At 43.4% G+C, this 24,696-nt stretch overlaps 1 protein-coding gene across 5 annotated transcripts in view; it reads right to left on the bottom strand.

Moving 5' to 3' along the window:
- Window positions 1-24,696, bottom strand: part of Adar (Adenosine deaminase acting on RNA) — a 164,025-nt gene that overhangs the window by 138,045 nt on the left and 1,284 nt on the right. For all 5 annotated transcript variants that reach the window (XR_010518721.1, XR_010518722.1, XM_065236399.1 and 2 more), the window contains one exon: window positions 1,253-1,885. Coding sequence is in view for 3 of the 5 variants with exons in the window: in XM_065236399.1 (XP_065092471.1) it covers window positions 1,253-1,541 (289 nt within the window). In the remaining 2 variants the exon portion in view is untranslated. The remainder of the gene's footprint in view (window positions 1-1,252; window positions 1,886-24,696) is intronic.

Raw genomic sequence — 24,696 nt, forward strand, 5'->3', positions numbered from 1 at the left:
TTATCATCTACTTAGATTAAAAGTCCTTTGGAACTATCTCGAAATTCATTTCCAAATTCCTTTGAAGTTCTTATCACAATTGTCTTGGAATTGTGGTCAAAGTTACATTGAAATTGCGATTGAAATCGTTCCGGAATGATCTCGATTTCTCGCGGATAAAAGCTCAATCTCGCAAACAAACTATATTAAATGGTAGAGGAATCATTCCTCCACCTGATTGTGCTGTTGGTTCCCAAGATTGAGCTTTTATTCGCTAGAAATCGGCGATTACGCCCTAGTCCCGAATCAGTCCGGAATTCTCCAATCGGACTAAATCTCAGTTACCATTGCACGCATGATATTCCGATGTTAAACCAGAGTCAACAATTGGAAAAAGGTCCCAAATAGGCCAAAACGTCTTGAACAGAGTAAAAAAAAACCATAGTTTTCAACCTTCCCCTGAGGCTTCTTATCCAACCCGCCTAAGTACTCTTCAAACGGGCTTCCTTTTGCGAATATGATCGCAGAAGTTCTTTCCGAGAAAATCCAATCTACCTGTTTGCAGAAACCTAGCTCCACCCACGTTCGCACAAACCCTAATCCCATATATTCTACTTCTGCACTTGCCTTCCCGTGCCCCGTGCCGGTGGTTGGCAGCTTTATTGCTGACTCTGTGACGAACAGTTCGGTTCGGTTCGGTTCCGTGTGGCAAATGGAAAAAAATATTCTAGTTTGTCTTAATCGGCAACATTCCTCCTCTTCCGTGACGTGACACAGAATCCTTCATTCCCAGCCAGCCACGCCACAAGACGGCGAAGGACAAACACACACACACACACCCATACACAAACAAACAGTGCGCTGAAGTACTTTCACACGCCAGTTGCAAAAAACTTTAAACTCGCAATCGCAAACCACACGAACGGGAAATGTATTCCAACAATGATGGTGCATAGATGCAGGCGCAGTTCTCTCTACGAGTAGGGGCAACTTGGCAGAATACCGAGAATTATCAATGAAAGTTTTTCCCCCATTGGATGGAATTGATTTTTTTTTAGCCGGAGGGAGATCTTGAGACTCACACACTGACACGCGCTGCTGGCTTCCTTCCAGGAAGTGGAAGTTATCGTACAGTAAATCAGGAAGAGCCTTGGCCGGGTCCATAAAACCCCGATTTTATGCAATATCCTAAACACGCAACAAGAACACATACTCACAGACACGTGATGATTATGTGTGTGAGTGCTTATGCATCGATTCCAGTGCAACTTACCTGAGGAATTTTTCCTTTTGTTGGCCCGTCTCGACAGCGGTGATGTCGTGGAGCCAGCCGTACCACCTGATGGCGATGTGGATTGTGACGACGGAGATTCGGAGGTCCGTGTGGGACTGGAAGTACCTCCTCCCCCGCCGCCGCCACCACCACCACCACCTCCTCCGGTGGTGGTGAGGACTGGAATTTTCTGTCCACTGACGGCATCGACGGCCGCCGTGGCGCCTCGTTCCATCGGTTGATCCATCTTTTTCCAGCGATAGCGATCGTAAACGTTGTTCGGACGCATACGTATTTCGAAGCGAGTCGATTCGCGAGTTGTCTTGATTCAAGAAAAAGTGTACACACAAATGGGCGCCGATTGAGCCTGCTCCAACGGGATATGGTTGGACAATCAACGCGTTAGAATCGAACCACCGTCAAATTGGTTCAATTGATATTTAAACACTTTTCACAGGACATTATCACCTTAGGAAATATTTATGACTAAGAGAGAATGGTTCACTTTTGTTTACTTATAAAAAAAAACTAGTATTCGAATCACAACCCTTCCGCTGTTCGGTTTTAAGCTGTTTTTATGTATCAACTGCTACGCTTTCTTAGCGTATGTTGTTGGCTCAGGTGATGGGCTGCCTGAAAAGAGAGGAATTTAAAATGTGGTTAAACAAAAAGAAGACTAATGATTGGCTTATGCTTTCGAGTTGGAAATTAATTATGGAGGTGTCGAAGGGTGCATTCATTGCTACTAAATTTGATGAGTGAAACATCTTCAGTAGCAAAACTACAGTATCCCTTCGATAATCCGACGTTGCCAGATTACAAAGTTCGCAAACGTCATTTATCATTGGGCACCAGTGTGTAAGCTGATACCTAAGTAGGCTACAAACCAACAGTATCGAGAGCAGCAACGAATTTTCCATTAGCAATTTAGTTGTTTATGTTTTGATTTAAAGGGTGATACGGTCAAAATTTGGTCAAGGGAAAACGCGTGTAAATCGGTGAAATCGTTTATTTAAAAAATCAAATTAAATTTCTTTTTCAAGTTCAACTAGTATAAAATTCAGGAAAAATATTCAGTTAGGCTTCCGCTTTTCCAAATCCGAATTGCCGGGCCTTACGCTTGACCCCTGCCATCAGATTTTGTACAGCCACCTTGTCCACCTTCTTCGCCGCAGAAAGCCAGTTAGCCTTGAACTGCTGCTCGCCCTTAGCAGTTTTTTTTGTCTTCTTTAGGTTCCGCTTGACAATAGCCCAGTATTTATCAATTGGGCGGAGCTCTGGCGTGTTGGGAGGGTTCTTGTCCTTGGGAACCACCTGCACGTTGTTGGCGGCGTACCACTCCATGGCCTTTTTACCGTAATGGCAGATGCCAAATCCGGCCAAAACAGTACGGAACAACCGTGTTTCTTCAGGAAAGGCAGCAGACGTTTATTCAAACACTCTTTCACGTAAATTTCTTGGTTGACAGTCCCGGAAGCTATGAAAATGCTGCTTTTCAAGCCACAGGTACAGATGGCTTGCCAAACCAGATATTTCTTTGCGAACTTTGACAGTTTCATGTGCTTGAAAACATCTGCTACCTTTCCCCTTCCTTTTGCCGTATAAAACTCCTGTCCCGGAAGCTGCTTGTAGTCGGCTTTGACGTAGGTTTCGTCGTCCATTACCACGCAGTCAAACTTCGTCAGCATCGTCGTGTACAGCCTCCAGGATCGCGCTTTGGCCGTCGTATTTTGTTTATCATCCCGATTTGGAGTCACTACCTTCTTGTAAGTCGATAGGCCGGCTCGTTTTTTGGCTCGATGCACGGTTGTAGACGATACACCCAGCTTATTTGCGGCATCTCGGAGAGAGAGGTTAGGGGTTTGCTTGAAACTACCGGCAACTCTCTTTGTCGTCTCAGCGGCTTCCGGTTTTCGATTTCCCCCGATCCAGACTTCCTGGCTGTCGACAAACGTTCCCCAAACACTTTAATTACATTTGTAACGGTTGATTTGGCAAATTTTAGCGATTTTGCCAACTTTGCGTGCGAGTAGCTCGGATTTTCGCGATGCGCGAGCAAAATTTTGATACGCTGCTCTTCTTGCTTGGACGGCATTTTGACAACTGAAGAGTGAATTCCAAAATCAAAATAGGAGCAACATTCTACACACACACACCTTCAAAATGAGGGGTGTTCAGGTTTTTTAAATGCAAAATTGAAAGAAATACGTCAAGTTGATATTGACCAAATTTTGACCGTATCACCCTTTAGTAGGGTCGGATGCCGACGCCGGTGGTGTAGTGATAAGCGTGACTGCTTTCTCACCCCAATGGGTCTGGATTCAATCCCAGCCGAGGTCGGTGGGATTTTTCTGAGGCATAAAAATATCTGGTCACGTCTTCCTTCGGAAGGGAAGTAAAACCGTTCGGCTTCGGCTTTCACTTCGCACATTACTACTTTCTAGCTGGTCCTCTCGCCATTTTCGTTGCAGCGCTGACATGATCTGCGTTACTACTCTGCTGACGGCGTTAAAGGTGCCCTCATCTCGACACATTTCTTCGACGACATTCTCTGTGCTAAGGGCGAGCATCTCCTCTCGCACAGCATCAAGTCTAGGACATTCGAAGACCACGTGCTCTAGTGATTCTTCCACACTCCGGACAGAAGAGTGACATTGTGTGTCTGAACCAGTGGTGGCACGAGTCCTGGAGTTTAACATTTTTCCTTAACATTTGATACTTTTTGCGATAACCATTTTGACGACACACAAAAACAAACTGGCAAGCGGCAAAAATGTCATGACATTTCTAAACTGTTTTCTGCCAGCGACAGAACATTTTCGCACAAAGAAGCAGACAAGACCGGCGGCGCGCGCGACATAAATTTATGTCGTGTAGAATTTTGCTGATTTCTGGCTAATTACTGCATTTATTTGATGTTTATTGCATGGAATTAAAAGATAAGAATGAAGACTGACCACTCATAAGCATTGATGTTAAAAATATGCGTAAATAAGGAAGTTGGTAATTTACTGTCACACGCAAGCCTGCAGCTAAAATTTCATTACAATAAACTGTTTGGAAAAATCAGGCTGCGAGATTTTATTTATTCTCTATCTCCGCTGTTCGCTTGGAATGTAGTTATAAACGGCCGCCCGTGTGCTGGCTGTTTTGTTTCGCTCTGGACGATGGTTTTTCAAAAAATGTACTGTTGCCACCTCTGGTCTGAACCGATGCAGGTACTTCCTGAAGCAGCCATGACCAGACAGGAACTGCGTCAAGTGGAAGTTGACTTCTCCATGCTTCCTGTTCACCCAGGTCGAAGGAATCGGTATTAGCCTGTGTGTCCATCTACCGTTCTCTGCTCAATCCCACTCCTGCTGCCACTTAGCCATCGACATCGTTCTCACCATGTTTCGTATTCCTCTGGTTTCTCTCGTCATAAAGCACTCGTAGTCCTGCGCCAAGGTGATGCCGATTGGGATCATACCGGCGATAACGCATACTGCCTCCATCGAAATGGTTCACGACTCGCATGGCCATGAGCCGGAACGTACTGCTCAATTTTCTTTGGTTCTGCTTCGTTTTCAGCACTTCAATCTAGGCTGGACCTCCGTACCTTAGTATCGATGACGACACACTAGCCAGAAGACGCCTCTTGCTGCTGCTTGGACCAGAATTGTTCGGCATGATTCTGGCTATTGCATTGATGAAGGTCATCATCGCCGCCTTCTCGCAAGCATATTCGATGTGGCTGTTAAACTTTAGCCGGTCGTCGATCATCACTCCCAGATACTTCAGCACGCGCTTCGAAACAATGGTGTGCTCTCCAACGGTAATTTATGCCCGCTGCATTTTCATTCTGCAGCTTCGCTCGTTGCATTCAGTTACCAATCGTATCTATCGCCTCGGCCGCCAGCATTTCCACTTTTTCCAGCGTCTCGCCGGTTACCGTCAAGACGACATCGTCCGCAAAGCCAACGATCTCAACTCCTTTGGGCAGCTTGAGCGTCGGCACACCATTGTATATTCCTGACGTGATTCTAAGCGATTTCTGTCCCGTGTCTGTCGCGTAGATCAGGACCCGGTTCTGGAAGTAACTACTTAGAATCCTGCAGAGGTAGTCTGGAACCCTCATTCTATGGAGCGCTTTGGCGATCTCCTCCCAGCTGGCGCTATTGACTGCATTCTTCACATCAATCGTAATCACGGCGCAGCTCGATTTCCTCTCCACTTCTGTTTGGAAGCCTTCTCGGCTCTGTCCGATTGCATCCACCGTCGATCTCTTTTTACGGAATCCGAACTGCCTCTCCGACAATCCGTGTTCACTCTCTGTGCATTTTGTCAGCCTGTTCAGGATGATCCTCCATAAGAGCTTTCCGACAGTATCCAGCAAGCGTATTGGCAACAGCACAAGCTTTTGTACCTTCCACCTATCAGGGAACTGACCCTCGTCCAGACATTTCTGTAGCACCATCCTGAACATGTCCGGGAACGTCTGGATCACCGCCTTCAACGCCACGTTGGGAATTCCATCCGGGCCGGGAGCTTTATTCGCCTTCAACCCTTTCGCTGCTGCCATGAATTCCTCGTTGGAGACTTGTTCAACGCGGCGTTCATCTTCCTCGCCATATGGTGTAGGTGGCCAGGTCGTTGGGTCATGCTGTGGGAAAAGTCCCTCCATGATGACTTTCAGCTTGTTGGGACACATTTCAACCGGCATCGTTGGACCTCTGATCTTCACCATCGCGACTCGGTATGCGTTGCCCCAGGGGTTGGCATCGGCATCACGGCACAGCTCCTTGAAACTGTTCGACTTGCGCAACTTTAGCTTTCGTTTTAGTGTAGCCCTGGCCTCTCTGAACACCACCCTGCGCTCCTCTCTGTCTGCTTCCGTTCTTGGTCTCTGAACGCGCCTTCTGGCTAGAAGATAACTAGCACGGAGGGCTGCTGGACACCGCCTGTTCGTTGGTTCCAGTTTTCTCGGCATAGTTGTGTCACATGCCCTTGCTGTCTACCCTTAGAGCTTCGATGAAGAGATCCTTATTGAATGCCTTCGTCTTCCACTTCCGCTCGCTTACTTTCGTCCTCCGCATTTCCACCGGTGTCCGTTCGCCGATACTGTACCGGATCGCCTCATGGTCACTATGGGTGTACTCTTCGTACACTCTCCAGTTTATATTTGCCACTAGCGACGTACTGCAGAAAGTGACGTCGATAATGGATTCCCTACTATTGCGGAAGGTGCTGATGGTTCCTAAGTTGGCCAGACTTACGTTCAACTTTGCCAGAGCTTCCAGCAGGCTATACCCTCTTGCGTTGGTACACCTGCTCCCCCCATCCACTGCCCAAGCATTGAAATTTCCTGCAATGACGACTGGTTTCCGTCCAATAAGCTCTCCAGTGAGCCCATCTAGCATCTGGTGGAACTGCTCAATAGTCCATCTCGGGGGTGCGTAGAAACAACATACATAGATTCCATTGATTTTGGCGATCACGAAACCTTCGTATGAGCCCGCCACCACTTGTTGAATGGGATACCTGCCCATGACTTGTATGGCCGCCATTCCTGCTCTATCCGCCACCCAGTTACCATTATCGAGAGGGACTGTTGTCGACTGCCACAACAGTTGCTGTGCTGTGTTGCAATGATTGAGATTTATTTGGGTTACCACCATTATTGCTGGCCCACCGTCGCCTTCTTAAACTCTGGGCACCTGAAACTTTCCGTCACATGGCCGTTTCTGTCCTCCTTTTTGCAGAGCATGCACCTCGGTGGCTTTGTACAGTCTTTTGCAACGTGCACCTTCTCTCCGCATTTCCTGCACAGATCAGATCTGTCAGGGCCTTTGTAGTTTCTCACCTGGTGACCGAAGCCCATGCATTTGTAGCATCTCTCTATTTTCTTAGACAACCAAGGAATAGCTTTCAACGGGCACACTGACCACTCAACCTTGATTCGGTCCAGTGGCGTCACCCTAACCTCAATCTACCTGTTCAACAACTCTCAAAACGTAAACAAACAAAACAATATTGGATCCAATGGAGACGAATCAATGAAACTAGAAGACCCTATGCCTTTTGAAACTGATTTGAATGTAAACATGACCCTAAATAACGTTTTCAAAGTTGTTGAACAGGTAAAAAGTGAGGTTACGCGACGCCACTGATTCGGTCCGTCTTCAGCAGCTCGTTAGCACTTTTCAACTCGTCTTCCGTTGTGATCTCGTCCAGATCCCTGCACTCGACCACTGACTCCTGATATGATAAGGCTCTTACGTTCGCCGTCCTGCCAAGAGATTTTTCGACGTTTGTATGTGTGTATGTATGTATGTGTGTGTGTGTGTGTGTGTGTGTGTGTGTGTGTCTGTGTGTGTCTGTGTGTGTGTGTGTGTGTGTGTGTGTGTGTGTGTGTGTGTGTGTGTGTGTGTGTGTGTGTGTGTGTGTGTGTGGCGGAAGAGTTGTCAGCAGATCTGCTGCTAAATGATGTTGGCAGTAAAATTTTCGTTGGCTGTCTTGTTTCAAGCGATGTGGCCCTTGCAGCATCAATTACGTAGATGCACGCTTCACCGTGTTTACTCAAACGTGTGAAAAGCTTATTCTTAATATCAGACAGTGGTAACATTGTACCCAAAATTAATACGTTACAAGAGTTGACCACGAAATATTACTGAAACATCTAGAAAGAATTGGTGTCTTCGGAACAATTTTCAAACTTATCTGGCGTTCCACAAGGTAGCAACGTGGGTCCTTTGTTATTCTCACTCTTCATCAACGAGCTTTTCCTTGTACTACCATCTGGCTGCCGTGTGTTTTACGCTGATGGCGTCAAAATGTACATGATCATTTAAGGTATCGAGGACTGCTATGCTCTACAACTGCGCCTGAATAGTTTTGCTGATTGCACGCTATTTTTGAAGTACTCACTGAGTGAGTCGATCCTACTCATTTTTTTCTCATGTATGGAGTTGTCAAAAATTGAGTAAATGAGAAACGTTGAAGTGAGTAGGAGTTACTCAGAGTGATGGCAAGCACAAAAACAAAAAGAAAAACAATAATGAAAAGACATTTGTGAATGTTTTCGGTCGTGATTACGTGTTTTTTTAATAAAATTATTACGGAGTGTGACGATAAACAGCATCATGGAGCAGATCCGAAATTTTGTGGACGGAGAAACGTATGACAAACTGGCAGGTAAGTTTTCATTCTTGGAATTTTCTTTTCCATCGCTATTTCCATGTACGTTCTACGTTAGGTATCAACTGCTGCATTCCCGGTTGTTCAGAATTTGTTCCGGGAAGTACAAATGCATATAAACAGCACGTACAATCGGTCCATCATGTTTTGACCGCTGGTCGGAATGCAACTCCTATTGCATGTGGGAGTTGTTCGGTGACATTTTTTTTCTACAAGCATTTTATTCGGCATGCGATCAGTTTTCATGCAGTTAATAAACTTATTGAGGTTACTCCCCCCAATGTCAAGGGTGATGCTAGTGAGAATTCCGTTGACCTTGAGGTAGATCCATCGAAAACTGGTGATGCAGTTAAATGAAGAGGACATATTCAATCCCCTGTTTTTTGCTCCTCTCGTCTCGTTGGAAAAACTAAGGGATAAAATGTGTGAAGCAGTTACCCTTCTCCGGGTCGATTTATCTCTTCCGGAAATAAAAGTTGGGAAGTTCATGTCCTATTCCACCGAGTTGCTACAACTTTACCAACGATTTGTCATTGGCAATTTTAAACTCTTTATGGATGCCAAAGGGATTTGTGCGAACGATACCGATTGTTCTAAATTTATTAATTCTATGGAAATAGGAGATCCTTTTAAGGACGTCAAGAGTTCACAAGAAAATATTTCCTATTTGACTCAGAAAGCTAGTGGTTCTGTTTCGATTCCACAACAGATAGTACTAGGCCAGCGCCAAATTGTCACTAAAACACATCTTCCATCGGGGAGGAAGGTAAGAAAACGTCTAGAAATACAGAAACGAACGAAAACCACAAATGATGTTAGCCAGTACATTTCTGTTACACGGACCCTTGAAATGCTTATGAGAAATCCCGAAGCTCATACTAGTGTGTACGCAGAAAAATCGAGAAACGATGACGTGCTCCAAACGTTCAAGGACGGAACTGTATTCAAGAACAGCGAGTATTTTTGTAAGTATCCCTTCGCACTTCGGTTGATAATCCACTTGGATGAGGTAGAGTATCTCAATCCATTAGGATCGAGGAAGGGAAACAAAAAACTCACAATCATAAGCTTTAAAGTGCAAAATTTTGACTCTATAATAAACTCATCACTAAGCCGCGTGTATTTGGCGGTGGTTATAGAAACTAAAGTACTAAAAAAGTATGGTTATAAGAAAGTGCTGCAGCCTCTCATTGAAGAGCTAAAGGTGTTGGAATCTGATGAAGGATATTCTGTTAAAATGGATCCCACACAAATCCTTCGTGCAGTATTAGTTAACGTAGTAGGAGATACAGCAGCACTGCATGAAGTTTTCGAGATCATGGGGCCACAATCAACATTATTCTGCCGGATATGCTACATAGCACGTAGCGATCTTCATGCTGGACAGTTTGGAAATATGTACCACCATAGGTCCTCTGGGACTATTGCAGCAGATCTTCAGGCGGTTCGCAGTAAAAAAACAACACCGACTCTTTATGGACTTGTTGGAGAATGTTGTTTCCACGAGCTAAGGGTTTTCAACTATGGGAATAACTGGTATATGGATCCGATGCATGATCTTTGTGAAGGAGTTAATATGATGGTCATGAAATTGATTCTGCGGAATTTAGTAATAGAAAGAAGACTTATAACTTGCGGGAAGTTGAATGAAATCATCGAAACTTTTAAATATGGTAGGGAGGAGTCCGAGAATAAACCATCAGCTAACTTTAGCTTGACCACGTTAAAGTCTTCTAAGAAATCTATTAGTCAATCTGCATCGCAATGCTGGCTTCTTCTACGGGCTTTCCCTTTTATGTTTGGTCATTTGTCGCAGTATAAACAGGATTTTGATCGCATCATAGGAGCTCTATTGCAAATTAACTTTTTCTGTTTCTCAAGCAAAATTTCTTATTCTCAAATCGACGAGTTGGAATCAGCCGTAAGAAGTTTTCATGAATTATATACAATTTGCTTCCCAGACATAAATGCTATAAACAAAGTTCACCATCTGGCTCATTATCCAGAAATCCTACGTTCAAATGGTCCTATTACTAGTTGTTTTATTTTTGAAGCTAAATTCAAAGAAAGCAAGGGACAAGCTAAGACATGCCACAACTTTAAAAATATTACCTATAGCATAGCCAAGAGATCAAATTTCAAGCAGATTAACTCCATAGTCAATCATGAATATGCTCTCAATGTACATATTGCAGAATCCTACAGAGAAGTACCAAAAACATGTTTGGATCTTTCATTATTGTTATTTGATTTTCCGGAACAAGTGACTATTGTGGACACTTTAAGCATAAATGGAACTAAGTTTAAATCCTCTATTGTAGTTAAGTACGAGACATGTGATGAAATGCACTATGGAGTTATCGAGTTGATTGTAGCACAGGATGAAAAATTTGTGTTCCTCATTAACAAACTTAAGATGTTGAGGTACAATTATAATTCTAACAGCTTCCAAGTGCAACACACAAATGATTTTGTTAGAGTCTGTAGTAAAAAAATATGTACCAGAAAAACATACAATCTATGGAAGTACTATGATATTGATGATCCATTTTACTATATAAGTTTAAAATTTACAGCCCATTAGAATCGGTGTATGATTAACGATAAACCAACTAGAATAATTAAGGATAAATAATCATAATCATCAACACTAGAATTATCATCAAAAATACGAAGAAAATTGTTTAAAAAACAGTAATTTCCTTGCCTATATAAGTACGATCATAATAGTTTTTAACGCATCGGATTTCCTGAAAATTTAAGGTTAGTACTGACAATAATTGTTTTAAAGCACTAATACTCATCTAATCAAATATTTCAATAATTTTCAACATGAACAGACACCAAACATTTAAACTCCATTTAGACTGAACCTAATATAGCATGAAACTTAATAAGCCACATTCATTAAACGTTGAATTTTGTCTCAATGCTCCCATGAGGTTGACATCACCTTGTTAGATTTTAATGAAACTTTATGGGTGTAAAAAGACTTGAATTGTCAGCACCACTGTTAAAAAAGCATTGAATTTCGTTTGGATTTTTATCCAGCATTGTACGAGCCCTTGGGTGTGTTACAATCTGGCTGAGTTTCTGAGTTACCCGTCAAATCAGTGCCAACATTTCAAAGGAGCGTAATTGCTTTTGTAAATAATTGCTTGAGCTATCGATTTCTCGCAAATAAAAGCCCATCCCTTCAAATTAACAATGCTAGCTGGTGAAGGAAACATTATTCTACCTGCTGGTGTCATTAATCTTCATGAGTATGCTTTTATTCGCGAGAAATCGATGGCTAAAGCCATTGTTTTCAAATGCAATTACGCCCGTTTGAAATGTTGACACTGAAATGACAAGCCAAACGTCAACTTATATGTTCCCTATTAGAAACGCAGTCATATTGTGGCGGCCATAAACGCTCGTTAAATGCTGAATATAATTTGTGTGTTTTTGTAAATTTACAAACAAATATCAGCATTTCGACCCCAACTGACGAATTTATTTTATTTTTTCCTCTTCTCTCCTTGAAACCGCAAAATTGTTCTCTAGGGACAATGAACTAAGTTTGTACCAAAATTCCTCAAAACAAATATTAGAAAATTCAACAACAAAAACATATTTTCCAAATTCTTAATTTATGATTTTCTGAAATAGACACTTAAAAATCGGTCAAAATCAACTTTTAGTAAACATTTTGAACTTTTTATCCACAAATAACTTTAATGCCGAAATCATATTATTTAATCCGGAATATCGTTTCCAGTGCACAGATCATATACATATTTCGTGAAAAAAAAAGTTCAAAATTTCTACCGGTCGAATTTTGGCACAAAATTGGTCCCTAGCGAACCATAATGCGAAGTTTCAACTCTTGGATTTCTTTAATTTTTTTAATTATAAAAAATTAATAAATATTAAACCCCTTCCAATGATTGGCCAGGTTTTTTTCTACAAATATTATCAATAGCTTATTTTTTAAATTTCTACACATTTTTGATGGAATCTTAGAAGGTGCTGCCATAACCAGTGGTAGAAATTGAGTTAAATTTAAATAATCATATCTCCTCATTTCTATATACAAATCTTGAATGTTTAAACGTAACTAATAATGTTCAAAGAACTGCATGACTATCGCACCAATTACAGAAAAAATTCATCTTCTAATTTACATATAACTAAACTGTTCATAATATTGCATAAAATAGTATATAATACATGCATTAATACAATTATCACTGCAATTTGTAAAAACATATTTGTTTAATTAAAGCTCAAAAAATCAACAACGATTCGTTGTTATTGTTGGACGACGCTGATCTCGAAGAGATGGGTATCACCGCAAAAGGGCCGAGAAAGATTATTCTATCAGTTGCAGAAAAACTGCGTACTAACGAGAACGAACGTCAAGCCGAAGGAAGTTTGAATGAAAGTGCCCAGCTGAATTCGCAAGACGTGAGTAGCTAAAACAGATCCATTATAAACACCATTGTAAATGCCTCTAATTTTTAGAATGTACGAACCATGCTTATCCCAAAGGAAAACGACCTCCGTGGTATGGTACGCATAATGTGTAAACAGTTTGAAGACATGATCTACAATGGACGCGGGTAAGTGCTTTTTTCTTTAAAAAAAAAAGTAAAGGGTTGTGTCCTAGACACGACCGCAGTATGACGTAGAACCACACAAAATTGATGTTTTTCATGCATTTTTGACTATTATAATTTATCTTAAAATTTTCAAGTATTTCAATGTTTCGGTTATGGTTGACTCAAAACAATTTACACATTTTCTTTACAAATATCCATGTGAAATTCCACATGATTTTCATTTGACCACACATAAACAGAATCCACTCAGAAGTACACATGAAATTTACACGCAAATGAATAGTATGTGTGGTCACGCATGGTTTTTAAATGTACATATTTTAAGTAGGGGAATTTACGTATTCTCGGCAACCTAAGCAGCGACCTTCTTTCTATAGCCTTTTTCTCTGAGGAACGCACACATATGCAGTATTGGTTTGTTTACAATCTTTTGCTGCCAGCTGCTCTAACAATTTCAGTCGAAAGAATTGTCAAAAACTGTTTTGAAACGCTTTTACAAAGCTCCAATCTTCTCTAGTGAGAGCGAGTATTGTCGGCAACCAGTTTTTCTTCGGCAACCGTTCCATTTGAACTGCTTGTAAATCTGCTGTTCTATTAACGGCAACTCGAAATCAGCTACAATTTGTAGTGTGTGTGTTTCATTTCAAGAAAACCTTGCTAGATTGCTTTTTCTCAATGGTAAAAATATAGTCAAATTGAAGCTGAAAGCATAAAGAATCGTTTGCATGCATTCAGCGAAGTGTTTTCGTAAGAAAATCCAGTGAAAATAGTGTTTCAATTTGGGTTGCCGAAAATAGTCTGGCAAGCTGAAGCCGTCATTTCCCCTATGTGGCCGACACATAGATATTGATTTGTTAGGAGCGGTATTTGAGGGGTGGAGGGGGGGCGGTAGGAAAGGTTGTTGAGGGGTGGGGGGGGGGTGTTGGTTAGGAAAGGTTGTTGATGAGTGGGGGAGGGGTTAGGAAAGGTTGTTGATGAGTGGTGGTGGGGGGTTAGGAGAGGTCGTTGAGGGAGGGGAGAGATTGTTGTGAAGGGGGGAGAGGGAGAGATTGTTGTGAAGGGGGAGGGGGAGAGGTTGTTGTGAAAGGGGGAGGGGGTTTACATCATTATTGTGGTCACGCCGTGATCCACCTTAAGTCGCTGATTTGGTCCTGCTTACTGCAGGACCAAGCGCCACGCCGTCCGAAGCGACAATGAGCAAAAGCATGACAGCAGCGCTGTTTTATATCTTTTCAGGTTCAGAACCTGATAGGATTTCCCGCAGTTTTTTTATGAATGGGGCGGAGCAGAAAGTTTCTTTTGTGCAGAATATGTAAAATAGGATGGACTTTGGATGTTAATATAATTGCATATATAGAGGCACCAGATATGTTTTACCGTCAGTAGTGTGTAATTCACCAACTGAATGTCATCAAACATGTCTTCAAAGCAATTTTTTGTTCAAATTTGGTAAAACTTGGTTTTACTAATGATTGTGGTATGTTTAAAATTTATTTCCCGGAAAAAGGGATCGTCAAAGTCTGTCTCGCTTTCGGTTATTTTTTGTTGGGGGGGGGGGGGTTTAGGAGAGGTATTTGAGGGGGGGGGGGTTTAGGAGAGGTATTTTAGGGGGGGGGGGGGTACGAAGGATTTGATGGTGGAGAGAAGGGTAGGAGAGGTTTGATGGTGGGGGGGGTAGGAGAGGTTGTTAAAGGGGCGAGAGGTTGTTGAGGGGGGGGCGAGAGATTGTGTGAAGGGCGGAGGGTTTACATTTTTGCTTTTCCTCATTGTGGTCACGCCGTGATCCACCTTAAGCCGCTGATTTGGTCCTACTTGCTGCAGGACCAAGCGCCACGCCGTCCGAAGCGTTAATGAGCAGTGGCAGTTTAGTTTAAATGATCTTTATTTTAGTTTAACTTGGACGATTACCATATAAATTTTTACTAAGTGATTTAATTGCTTTCTTCATCTTTAGGTATGGGCAAAATTCAAAATTTGTTTTACAGAATTAGTCCTAGACTTAGTGCACGGTCGACCACCTTGGTGGGATTGGTTTGTTTTGTTTTTAGAATTTGAAGAGAAACTACTTAATACTACTATTGACAGCTTAAAACTAACCTACTCTACTATATACACTTAACCTACTATGTACAAATTGCTTATTAAAGCATGTTCAGAAAGATTGCATTTTTGAATAAATTTAGTTGTCATATCATCAATTTTGGAATCTACTTTGGGAATTTCTGCCTCTTGATGGAGGTCTGCTATTCTTGTGTCGAATGGACGATCTAGGATCATCCTCAACACTCTATTCTGTGCAACCTGGATTTTGTTCCTGTGGGTCTGAGCGCACGATTCCCACACCGGGGCGGCATAGAAGATCGCGGGGGCTATGATCTGTTTGTAAACAGCCAGTTTGTTTTGCCTTGAGAGGCGGGATCTGCGGCAAATGAGCGGATACAAACACCTAACCAAGGCGGAGCACTTAACTAGGGTTTTCTCTATGTGCGAGCGGAACAGGAGCTTCTCATCGAACAACATCCCGAGATAAGTAACATCAGTGGACCACTCGACCCTTGTACCATCCATTATTACGGTACAGGAGGGAGACGGTTTAAGTTTTAATGATTGTCTGTGAAGGAACATGATCGCTTGGGTTTTCGAGGCGTTGATTTTGATTTTCCACGTGGTGGCATAATCAGTAAAGGTGTCAAGGCATCGTTGGAGCTTGTTCGTAATTTCACGAGGCATCCTACCCTTGACGGCTATCGCGGTGTCATCTGCAAACAGAAAGAACACGCAACCGTCTCCTAGAGGAGGGATGTCCGACGTGTAGATACTGTAAAGCAGTGGTCCCAGCAGACTCCCTTGCGGAACACCTGCTGGGATCGGAAATTGTCCCGAAAGGGAACTATTCAACGACACCCTGAACGACCTTTGCTGGAGATAGGTACGGGTGATTTTCACAAGGTATGGTGGAAAGTTGGAGTTACAAAGCTTGTATATAAGTCCGTCGTGCCAGATATTGTCAAACGCCTTTTCGACGTCTAACAAGGCCATGGCTGTGGACTTGGATACAGCTTTGTTACTTCGGATGTTATTCATCACCCGCACTAGCTGATGATTGGTGGAATGCCCCTTGCGGAACCCGAACTGTTCCGGAAGAAGAATGTCATGTTCCTCCACAAACTTGTTTAGTCGGCTGAGGATCAATTTTTCGAACAGCTTGCTCAGCGCTGAGAGCAGGCTAATCGGTCTGTAGCTTGACGGTAGTGAAGGGTCTTTCCCAGGTTTGCGGATCGGGATGATTTTTGCCACCTTCCAGATGCTTGGAAAGTAGTGCAGCTCCAAGCATCTGTTGAGGATGGCAGCCAGCAGCGAGTGCACCCTCGCGCTGAGATTTTTCAACTCTAGGTTGAATATTCCGTCAAACCCGGGAGCCTTCATGTTCGTACTGTGTTTCAGCGCTGAGCAAATTTGTTCCTCTGTAATCCGTTCTTCTGGAGGGACGGCACAAGGGGAGGCATCTAACGTCTGGACGCACTGCACAACCTGGTTCTCGAGTGGACTTGGGATTGTAGAGCCAAGCAAATGCGACTGGGCAATGTGCTCCCCAATTGCATTGGCCTTCTCTTCGTTGGTGATAAGGCGTTCGTCATTGACTCTAAGTGGTGGAATGGGCTTGGGGTGAGACTTCAGCACCTTGGCAACCTTCCAGAATGGTCTGGAACGGTCGTCCAGGTTCTGAACGAGCCGCCCGAAACTCTCGTTCCGGATTGAGACCATTCTGGAAGCGATCTGCCGATTCAGATCGACCATTTCGTATTTACGCTGCAGATCCCCAGTCCGCTGAAACTGGCGTCTACGAACATTTCTGAGCCGAATCAAGAGTTTGGTGTGGGAATCAATTGCTTGAAACTTACCCCTCACAGGAACTCGTCGAACGCACTCTTCGTCAGCCACGGATATGGCTTGATGGAGACCCTCCAGGGCCCGGTCGATGTCCTCCACTGTGTCGAGCGGTGGGTTGTCGTCGATGTGGCGGTCGACCACGCGTCGAAACTGGACCCAGTTGACTCGATGGTAGTCCTTCCGCTGGCACGGTGCAGGGGCCACGTTGTAGCCCAGCTCGGTCAGCACCGGTTGGTGGTCCGAACTCAGGTCGTTGACGGCAACCGGCTTGGCTAATCTGGTGTTTGCCAAGAACAGGTCCAGCGTCGATGGGTTGCCCGTCGGTGATGTGAAGGTTGGTTCGTCCGGAAACCAGACGGAATAGAGACCATGCTGGGAATGGTCGAATAGCAGGCGGCCGTTCTGGTTCTGCTGGTAGTTCCGCCAGGCCTCGTGCCGGGCGTTCAGGTCCCCTCCGATTACAAAGCGGGCATTGGTGTGGGTTATGATGGCAAGGTCGTTCTTGAACTGCTGTGCTGTACCATTGCTAACGGTACATTGCCGGGGGCAGTAGACAACGATGAACCGGACGTTTCCGGTCGATGTTTCCACCTCAACGCCGACGGCCTCGATGATGGAAGTGCGGTAGTGGGGTAGGGTGCAGTACTTGATGCCTTTCTTGATGATGACCGCGACACCGCCCCCCCTGGAGCTGGTGCGATCAAGCCGGACAATGCTGTGGTCGGGCAGCCAGAAGCTGTCACCGGTCTTGAGGTGGGTCTCGGTGAGAAGGCCCACGTCGATGTCGTGCTTGCGGAGGAAGTCTGCAAGCTCAATGTTTTTCGCCCCTACGGAGCGAGCGTTCCAGTTGGCGATCTTTATGGGTTCACGGTCCATAATTAGCGACGAAGGAGATGATAGCTTGGAGCTGTTGTGTTCTTGTTGCGCAGGTGCGCTTGATGATGATGGCCTGGGCCAACAGTGTGACGATCTCATCCGTTGACAGCGGAGAATCGTCTGTAGCTTCACCGGTTGTACCGGCCAATCCCGGAGCAGGGGGATCCGTCGATGGCCCGGAGGCTTGACCGGGTACTGCAGCGGCAGCCAACTGTTGGTTGAGCGGGAGCGGCGGCAACACTGGAATTGGCCGTGATTGGACCGGTGATAACGGAGGAAAGTTCTGCGCGTTGTTTTCTGGAACCTTCTTGCGACCGGGCTGGCTGTTGGACGAGGCCTTCTTCCGGATCTCGGCGTATTCGGCCCGCTTCGGACAGGCCTTACTCGTGGCCTTGTGGGCGGCACCGCAGTTGGCGCATGTGGGAGTGGCTTCCTCGATGCTGTCGCAGTTGTCGATCTTGTGGTTTTTGCCGCATTTGATGCAGCGGCTGGCCATGCGGCAATTCCTGGTGCCGTGCCCGAACAATAGGCAGTTCGAGCACTGTGTGACGCCACGGTGGGTGGGTTTATACCGCTCCCACTTCACTACGATGTGGAACAGTGTGCGTGTCGTCTGGAGATCCTTCACGGTTGTGGAGTTCTTCTCCAGATGGACCAGGTAGAGCTGGTCACGATACTTGATGGCCTTGCTGCGGGTCATCTTGTGGACTTCGACCGGCTTGAGGCCGTTCGCCTTAATCTCGTCCATTAAGGTGGTGGTGTCCATGTCGTGGAGCCCGCGCAGCACCACTGTCAGCGGCTTGGTGGCCTCGATGTCGTGGGAGAAGTACTCCAGCTTCATTCTGTCCAAGAGGGCCTGAACTGCGTTGAAGTGTTTTTCGGCCGGGACCATCAGTTTGTAGCCTTCCGTGCACCGTTGAATGGTGCAGCGAAGGCCCTGCTTAATGTAGAAATCCAGCTGCTCCCATAGCCCGGGAGGGAAGCCCTTCACATAGAAGGGTGGCAACTTAACTTTTTTCGGCACCGTCTCAGGGTCCGACTGCGGTTGGGCTCCGTTCTGCAGGGCGGAGAACGGATTGTTGCTCAGCAGCTTTTTTGCTGCTGATACGGTGGCGCTGCTGTCTTCAGGTCTGGGTCGTTTAGTTCCGGGAGGCCCCGGCTGCGGGTCCGCAACGCCTGTCGGGATGGGCAATGGGGTTTTCTTCTGCTTCTTCTGGGCTGGCTCGGTGGTCGCGCCGTCTCCTGGGAGAGTCTGTTTTCCCGGTAAACCGGCACTCGCGTTACCGCGCGATTTCTTACCCATGGCTGGGTCAGCGAGAGCGTCACTACACAACGCGGAGCTAATTCGACTTGCGAACGAACGAACGAAACTAGAGAGAATTCAAATCGACTGAACTGCTCAACAGTCTGGCAGCGAATGATGAGCAGTGGCATGAGAGCAGCGCTGATTTATATCTTTTCAGGTTCAAGCAGAATGATGTGCAACCAAGTGGTATTCGTTTATGATGACTGGGTTTGGGAAAAAGGCTTATTTCATGAAATCAGTGATAAAATTATCATTTGTACATTTTCACAAGTTTAATTACAGAAAAACTGGAAAAATATTTATTTCAACAGGTTTGTAATGTAATATCCTATCGATTGGCGTATTTGGATTTTAATTTCATCTATAAATGACAAAGTTACAAGCGTTCAAAACCTAACACTCCTTCACCACACATACTTTTTGACTTGCACCCCAGTATAGTCGACAAAGACGTAGTTCTACATACGTCAAAAATAGCAATCGTTACCCTATACTAAATACTACGCATTGTGATGTGCTACACGTTGTCAACGCTGCAATATGTATGATTTTTATTAGAATTTATTTATTTATTCAATCTAATCCTAGATATCCTACTACAGCCAAACAATGGAATCTGGCTAAATCAGTGGTTCACACATTTCCCCAACTTCAACAAACCCGTATAAATAATCAGGCACCTGTAGAGGTATACTAACACCATAAAAAATAATTCTATAGCCAATAAGTTCTTATAGATTTTTTTAAATTTCAGTCTGCATTTTTCTGGCTGCACAGTGGTTATGATACTGGAAAACATTCCGGATACATCTATCACCGAGTTAGAAATGTTATCAAATCGTTGCCGAAAGACAAAAAAAAATTTATTCGCCCTCCAATTACAAGAAAGCCCGTCAGTTCAATCCAAACATCGCTCATTGAGTTATCCCAAAGCGTGATTGATCTTATTCCAGATCTGGCTAACAAAGTAAGAATTGAGCGAGTTATGCTTGAGTGCCACCCAATCCTCGCGCTGCTCCATAAGGAAAGCACTTGCGTCATCGGAATTCTAGAAACACTGCCACATCTTCGATCTTATGGAGGTGCAATGGTAGTTGTATACTTTAAATCAAGTTCAGTGACAAGACTTATCACAAAACTTTTTCTTCTCAATTTTTAGATTCATCAAGCGTTCTATCGTCTCAACCCTAATGTAGGACAAAATCTCGATTTCACTCCGGTGATCTCCAAAGGGCTGCTGCTCACCTCACACCTTTTCAATGGAGTGGAGGATAGTACGTTATTGAATTCGAAAACCAATATACCAATATTAATTAATTCCTACGTCAAGACCTCTTATATTACTATATGTTTCACTTGTTCTGATTATAAAATGTTCTTTAATTGTAGTTCATCTTCGAGGAATTTTGAGGATCTTCGCAAGATTGCACCGAAAAGGAATAGGTAGCCGATACGCACCTCAAGGCAATGGTTTTTCCAATGCTGAGCATGTACTGGCAGCCCCATTGATGCAGTGGTCAACGGTATACATTGTAATATTTAATTTAAAGTTAGTTATTTTTCAACATCATTCATATTGTTTTCAGAATATCGTAGAGAATATCGCACGTACTGGTGAAGATGATTGCCTACCGTCCATTATTCGTGAGGCAGGATCCGTCAATTCGTCGCATTTTTGATCTGTATCTCAAATGCTTCAGTGTGTTTGGGATCAAGGTGCCAACCCGAATTCAGATGTTGCACGATGTGTTTAACATCCTGGTTTACAAAACCATGGAACATAGCGGTCGAAAAGCAGTTAATAACGTGTGCGGATTCATTGCCGAGGCAATACAAGCTGAACTAGATTAACTAGAACTAGAACTAGATTACATACTTGTTATGAACACATGTCATTTATGCTATAACATGAATAAATAAATAACTTAAGATATTTTGTTTTCTCTACAACATTAATTGAAAGTATTTAAAATCATGCCGCACTAATTTAATCACATTGATAAAATTGAGTAAAACTGACTCAAAAGCTCATTCATTTGACAGTGAGTAAATGTAACTCAGATCTCCGTGTAATCACCGTTTACTCAAAAGTGAGTCAACATAAGGCTACTCACTTTTGAGTAGCCATACCTGCCGCTGATATGAGCACATTCGACTCAATTTTGAGTTGATCTGAATAAGCGTGTGGTGCACCCGGAACAAGCTGACGTTGAGTATCCACAAATGTAACATTATATCGTTTCATCGGAAGCTTAACCCAATTACGTACGATTATTCAATTAATGGTCAACAGCTTGAGCGTGTTCTTCAAGTTCGTGATCTTGGCTTCATCCTCGATTCAGCACTGACCTGTCGATAGCACTACAACCAGTGGCGTTCCGTAACCTCACGTTTTACCGGTGCACCAACTTTCAAAACCAGCTTTAATGCCATATTCATACTCGAATCGGTTGAAAAATACACTAAATCTTCTAGCTTACGCAATATCCATCCATTGCAAGCAATATTTTGATAATTGTTTAAGTTTTGAGAGTTGGTGCACAGGTAGATTGAGGTTAAGGAAACGCCACTGTCAATTACTATATTAATCACTTCCTAACGTAACATTTGAAGGGCCTATCATCTTGTGTAAACAAAACTTGTATGGCCCTTTTCGCGTTAACCGAAGTAGGAGGAATTGCAAAACTTAACTAATTCAAGCTCAACATTGCATTAGGTCCTAAGTAATATTGATCGATTCTCTTCATCGACTTTCTCTTTCGTTAATAACTTGAGCACATAACCATTTCTTGTTGTGTTTTTCGTATTAGATGCTAGATAAAAGCTTCTTTTATCGATATGTGTGCTGAAAATATCTGGGAATGTCTTTACATGGCCGTGGAGATACAAAGAGGAAGTCAACGGAGAGAATCTGTCAATGTTACTTAGGACCTAATGCAATGTTCAGCTTGAATTCTCGTTTTTAACAAAAGGCTAACTCTTTCGACTGAAGTGTAATAAAGAATATCCGTCAAACACTTCCGAAATTTTTTTTTGATACAAAACAGTGCCAAAATCTAGAGAAAATGCATAGTCCCCTGGGTAGCAAACTTGAATTAATCACCTCTTTATTCGTCAGAACAACACTATCAGAATGAACCAGGGGAAGCTCATAAGTTTTGACAGGCGCACCGGCGCAACTATCGGTAATTGAGAGATTCACAACTGACAAGAGAGTGAGAGCGAGCTTTTGCGCTCACTTTCTCCATTACTCTCTTTTTCTGCAATCAGATATCCAAGTGCACAGCGAGAAATGCACGCTTTAGGTACCCATCCATCACAAATGTTCTTCTAATTTAAAATCACACATTCAAACCAGTCTGCAAGTGTGATAACGTCCAAAGCGTATCAAATTGCTGTTTCCGTGTTGCTCCCGTTTGATGCGTGACTGCTGAAAGCTTCAATGGTGCAAACCGCCATGTATTGTGGAAAATTTGGGGTATGTTTCAAGAGGTGATGCTTGGCTTACATCAGGCATTTGACCATTCACAAACTTGCCACCCGCCACCCAAAAAAGCTCGCTTTTAGGTGCATTATTTATTTAACGAGTTTTGTCGTGGTAATGTTAGCGACATGCTTAGAAATCAATGCATTAGGTATTAGGCAAACCATCGAAACTGAATTTAATACTTTTTGAAGCAAACCGAGGTCGAAGATTTAATTGAACCACACCATAAAATAGTGTATTCATGGTCACTTGTGGTCTGGAGTAAAGAAGTACAGCTATAATGTGACCATAAAATCTATAAAAATCTAAACGCATTTTTAAAAATTATTTACATATGTGCCGTGCACAGGTTGCACATGTGGACGCTACGCCACTGACTACAACGGTATTATCTGCAGAGCCAACCGACAGCTGGGATTTATGTTCATAATATCCTACGAATTTACCGATCCTCTCTGTACTGCGCGCTGGTGCGATCGATTCTGGAATCCAAATCTGTAGTATGGTGCCCGTACCAGTCAACATGAACTGGTAGGATCGAAGCAATTCAGAGAAAATTTGTGAGATATGCCCTACGACCAACAAGCAATACGAAACTAACGATTTTAAAATGGCTCACTACTTGACTAGCCTATTGATCCCAAGCAAATCGATTAACGTACCCCATTCTAGTCTAAATTCTAGTACTACACTATGTTTGTTTTGATTCGCTATGAAAGTTTGACAGATAAAATGAGGGGTTAGTGGATTTTCCTATGTTTCGAGGGGTTCATCGATTAGCTTGGGACCGAAGATACTACCAGAGCTGAGCCAAAAAGATGAGCTCGTTTCATCGGGACCTTCTGGTCTTAGAGTTACCTCTATGCTACGACGACTTCCGTGGTGAGATCCGTTGAACTTACCACAATATGGAGATCGATGCATATTATTGGGACTGCAGACGCTTGAACAGAGACGGAATGATGCCCAAGCGGTGTTTGTTGCTAAAATTCTCACTTAACCTTTACGTTCCTGGACGATTGCTTCGCCAACGAAACTTTTTGCTGCTTGAGCGAGCCCTGGAACTCCTTGTACAATCTTCATGATCCTCTCCGCTTCATTTCGGCTAGGTTCAACGAAGTCTACATCCTCTTCGACTTCAACTCTACTGTGGCAACATTTAAGCGTAGACTGACTGAATTGCATTAATGGATCGGGTGAGATTCGTTACTGTGAAAGGTGAGTAATATTCCATTGCTCCTAAATTGTAACGATTATCTACCTGTATATTTTTCTCTCGATTCACCACTGTCAAACATTGAACAAAAACGGCAAAATGCATTAAAATTAAAATCATGAACGTTGTTAAATGGATTGAACGTTTCCAAACATTACGATATGTTAGCAATACCAAATTGAACCACTAAAATTTATTTTACATTCGTTAAAAAAAAGTGGCTAAAGTAATCATTTCAACGAGAAAAATTGACTGTGGTGATTTTCAAGTGATCAGCTTTTAAAAAGTGACCAACTTCCTTCCCTTTCAGATAGACAACCGGTTTGATATGTGAAATACAGTTCATCTAACGAACGTATATAGTGTATATGTTTGCAACTGAATATTGAGCATTTCCCACTGGAAAAATAAGCGGTTTTTGTTTTAGTGCAACGGAAAATGTAATGGATTTAGAAAATTTAATCTGCCTCATAGAATGTTGAATGTCTTCAAATTTCGAAAATGTAAATTGAAGTTGTTGATTTGGAAATTACAATGCTTTTGGGCCCTGTATTGAAAGCCGGATTTAATGGAGCAACAAGAATAATCTCATAGTGCTACGTTATTAATGCGGTCGACTCGGTGGTCTCAATTCTAATCCTAGTGTCCTATCAGCTTCGAGCCAATCAGTAAAATCACACAACTTTTTCGACATAGTAGATGAGCATCGTTTTCGACGCAATGATGCTGTTACTCGTCCCTCGTCGATGCTAATTTGCCTCACCATTAGAGATTCAGGATAATGAACCACCATTCATGTCTCTTCCAGTTTCCAGCCGCCGCGTTGTAGCATTTTTCGACATTTGCATCGTTTTCGATGCAGATATGGACCGACATATCCTTTGAGAT

The sequence above is a fragment of the Ochlerotatus camptorhynchus genome, unplaced genomic scaffold (genome assembly GCF_037179485.1).
Source record: "Ochlerotatus camptorhynchus isolate MF236.1 unplaced genomic scaffold, CSIRO-AGI_Acam_v1.1 ptg000550l, whole genome shotgun sequence".
Lineage (NCBI taxonomy): Eukaryota > Metazoa > Arthropoda > Insecta > Diptera > Culicidae > Ochlerotatus > Ochlerotatus camptorhynchus.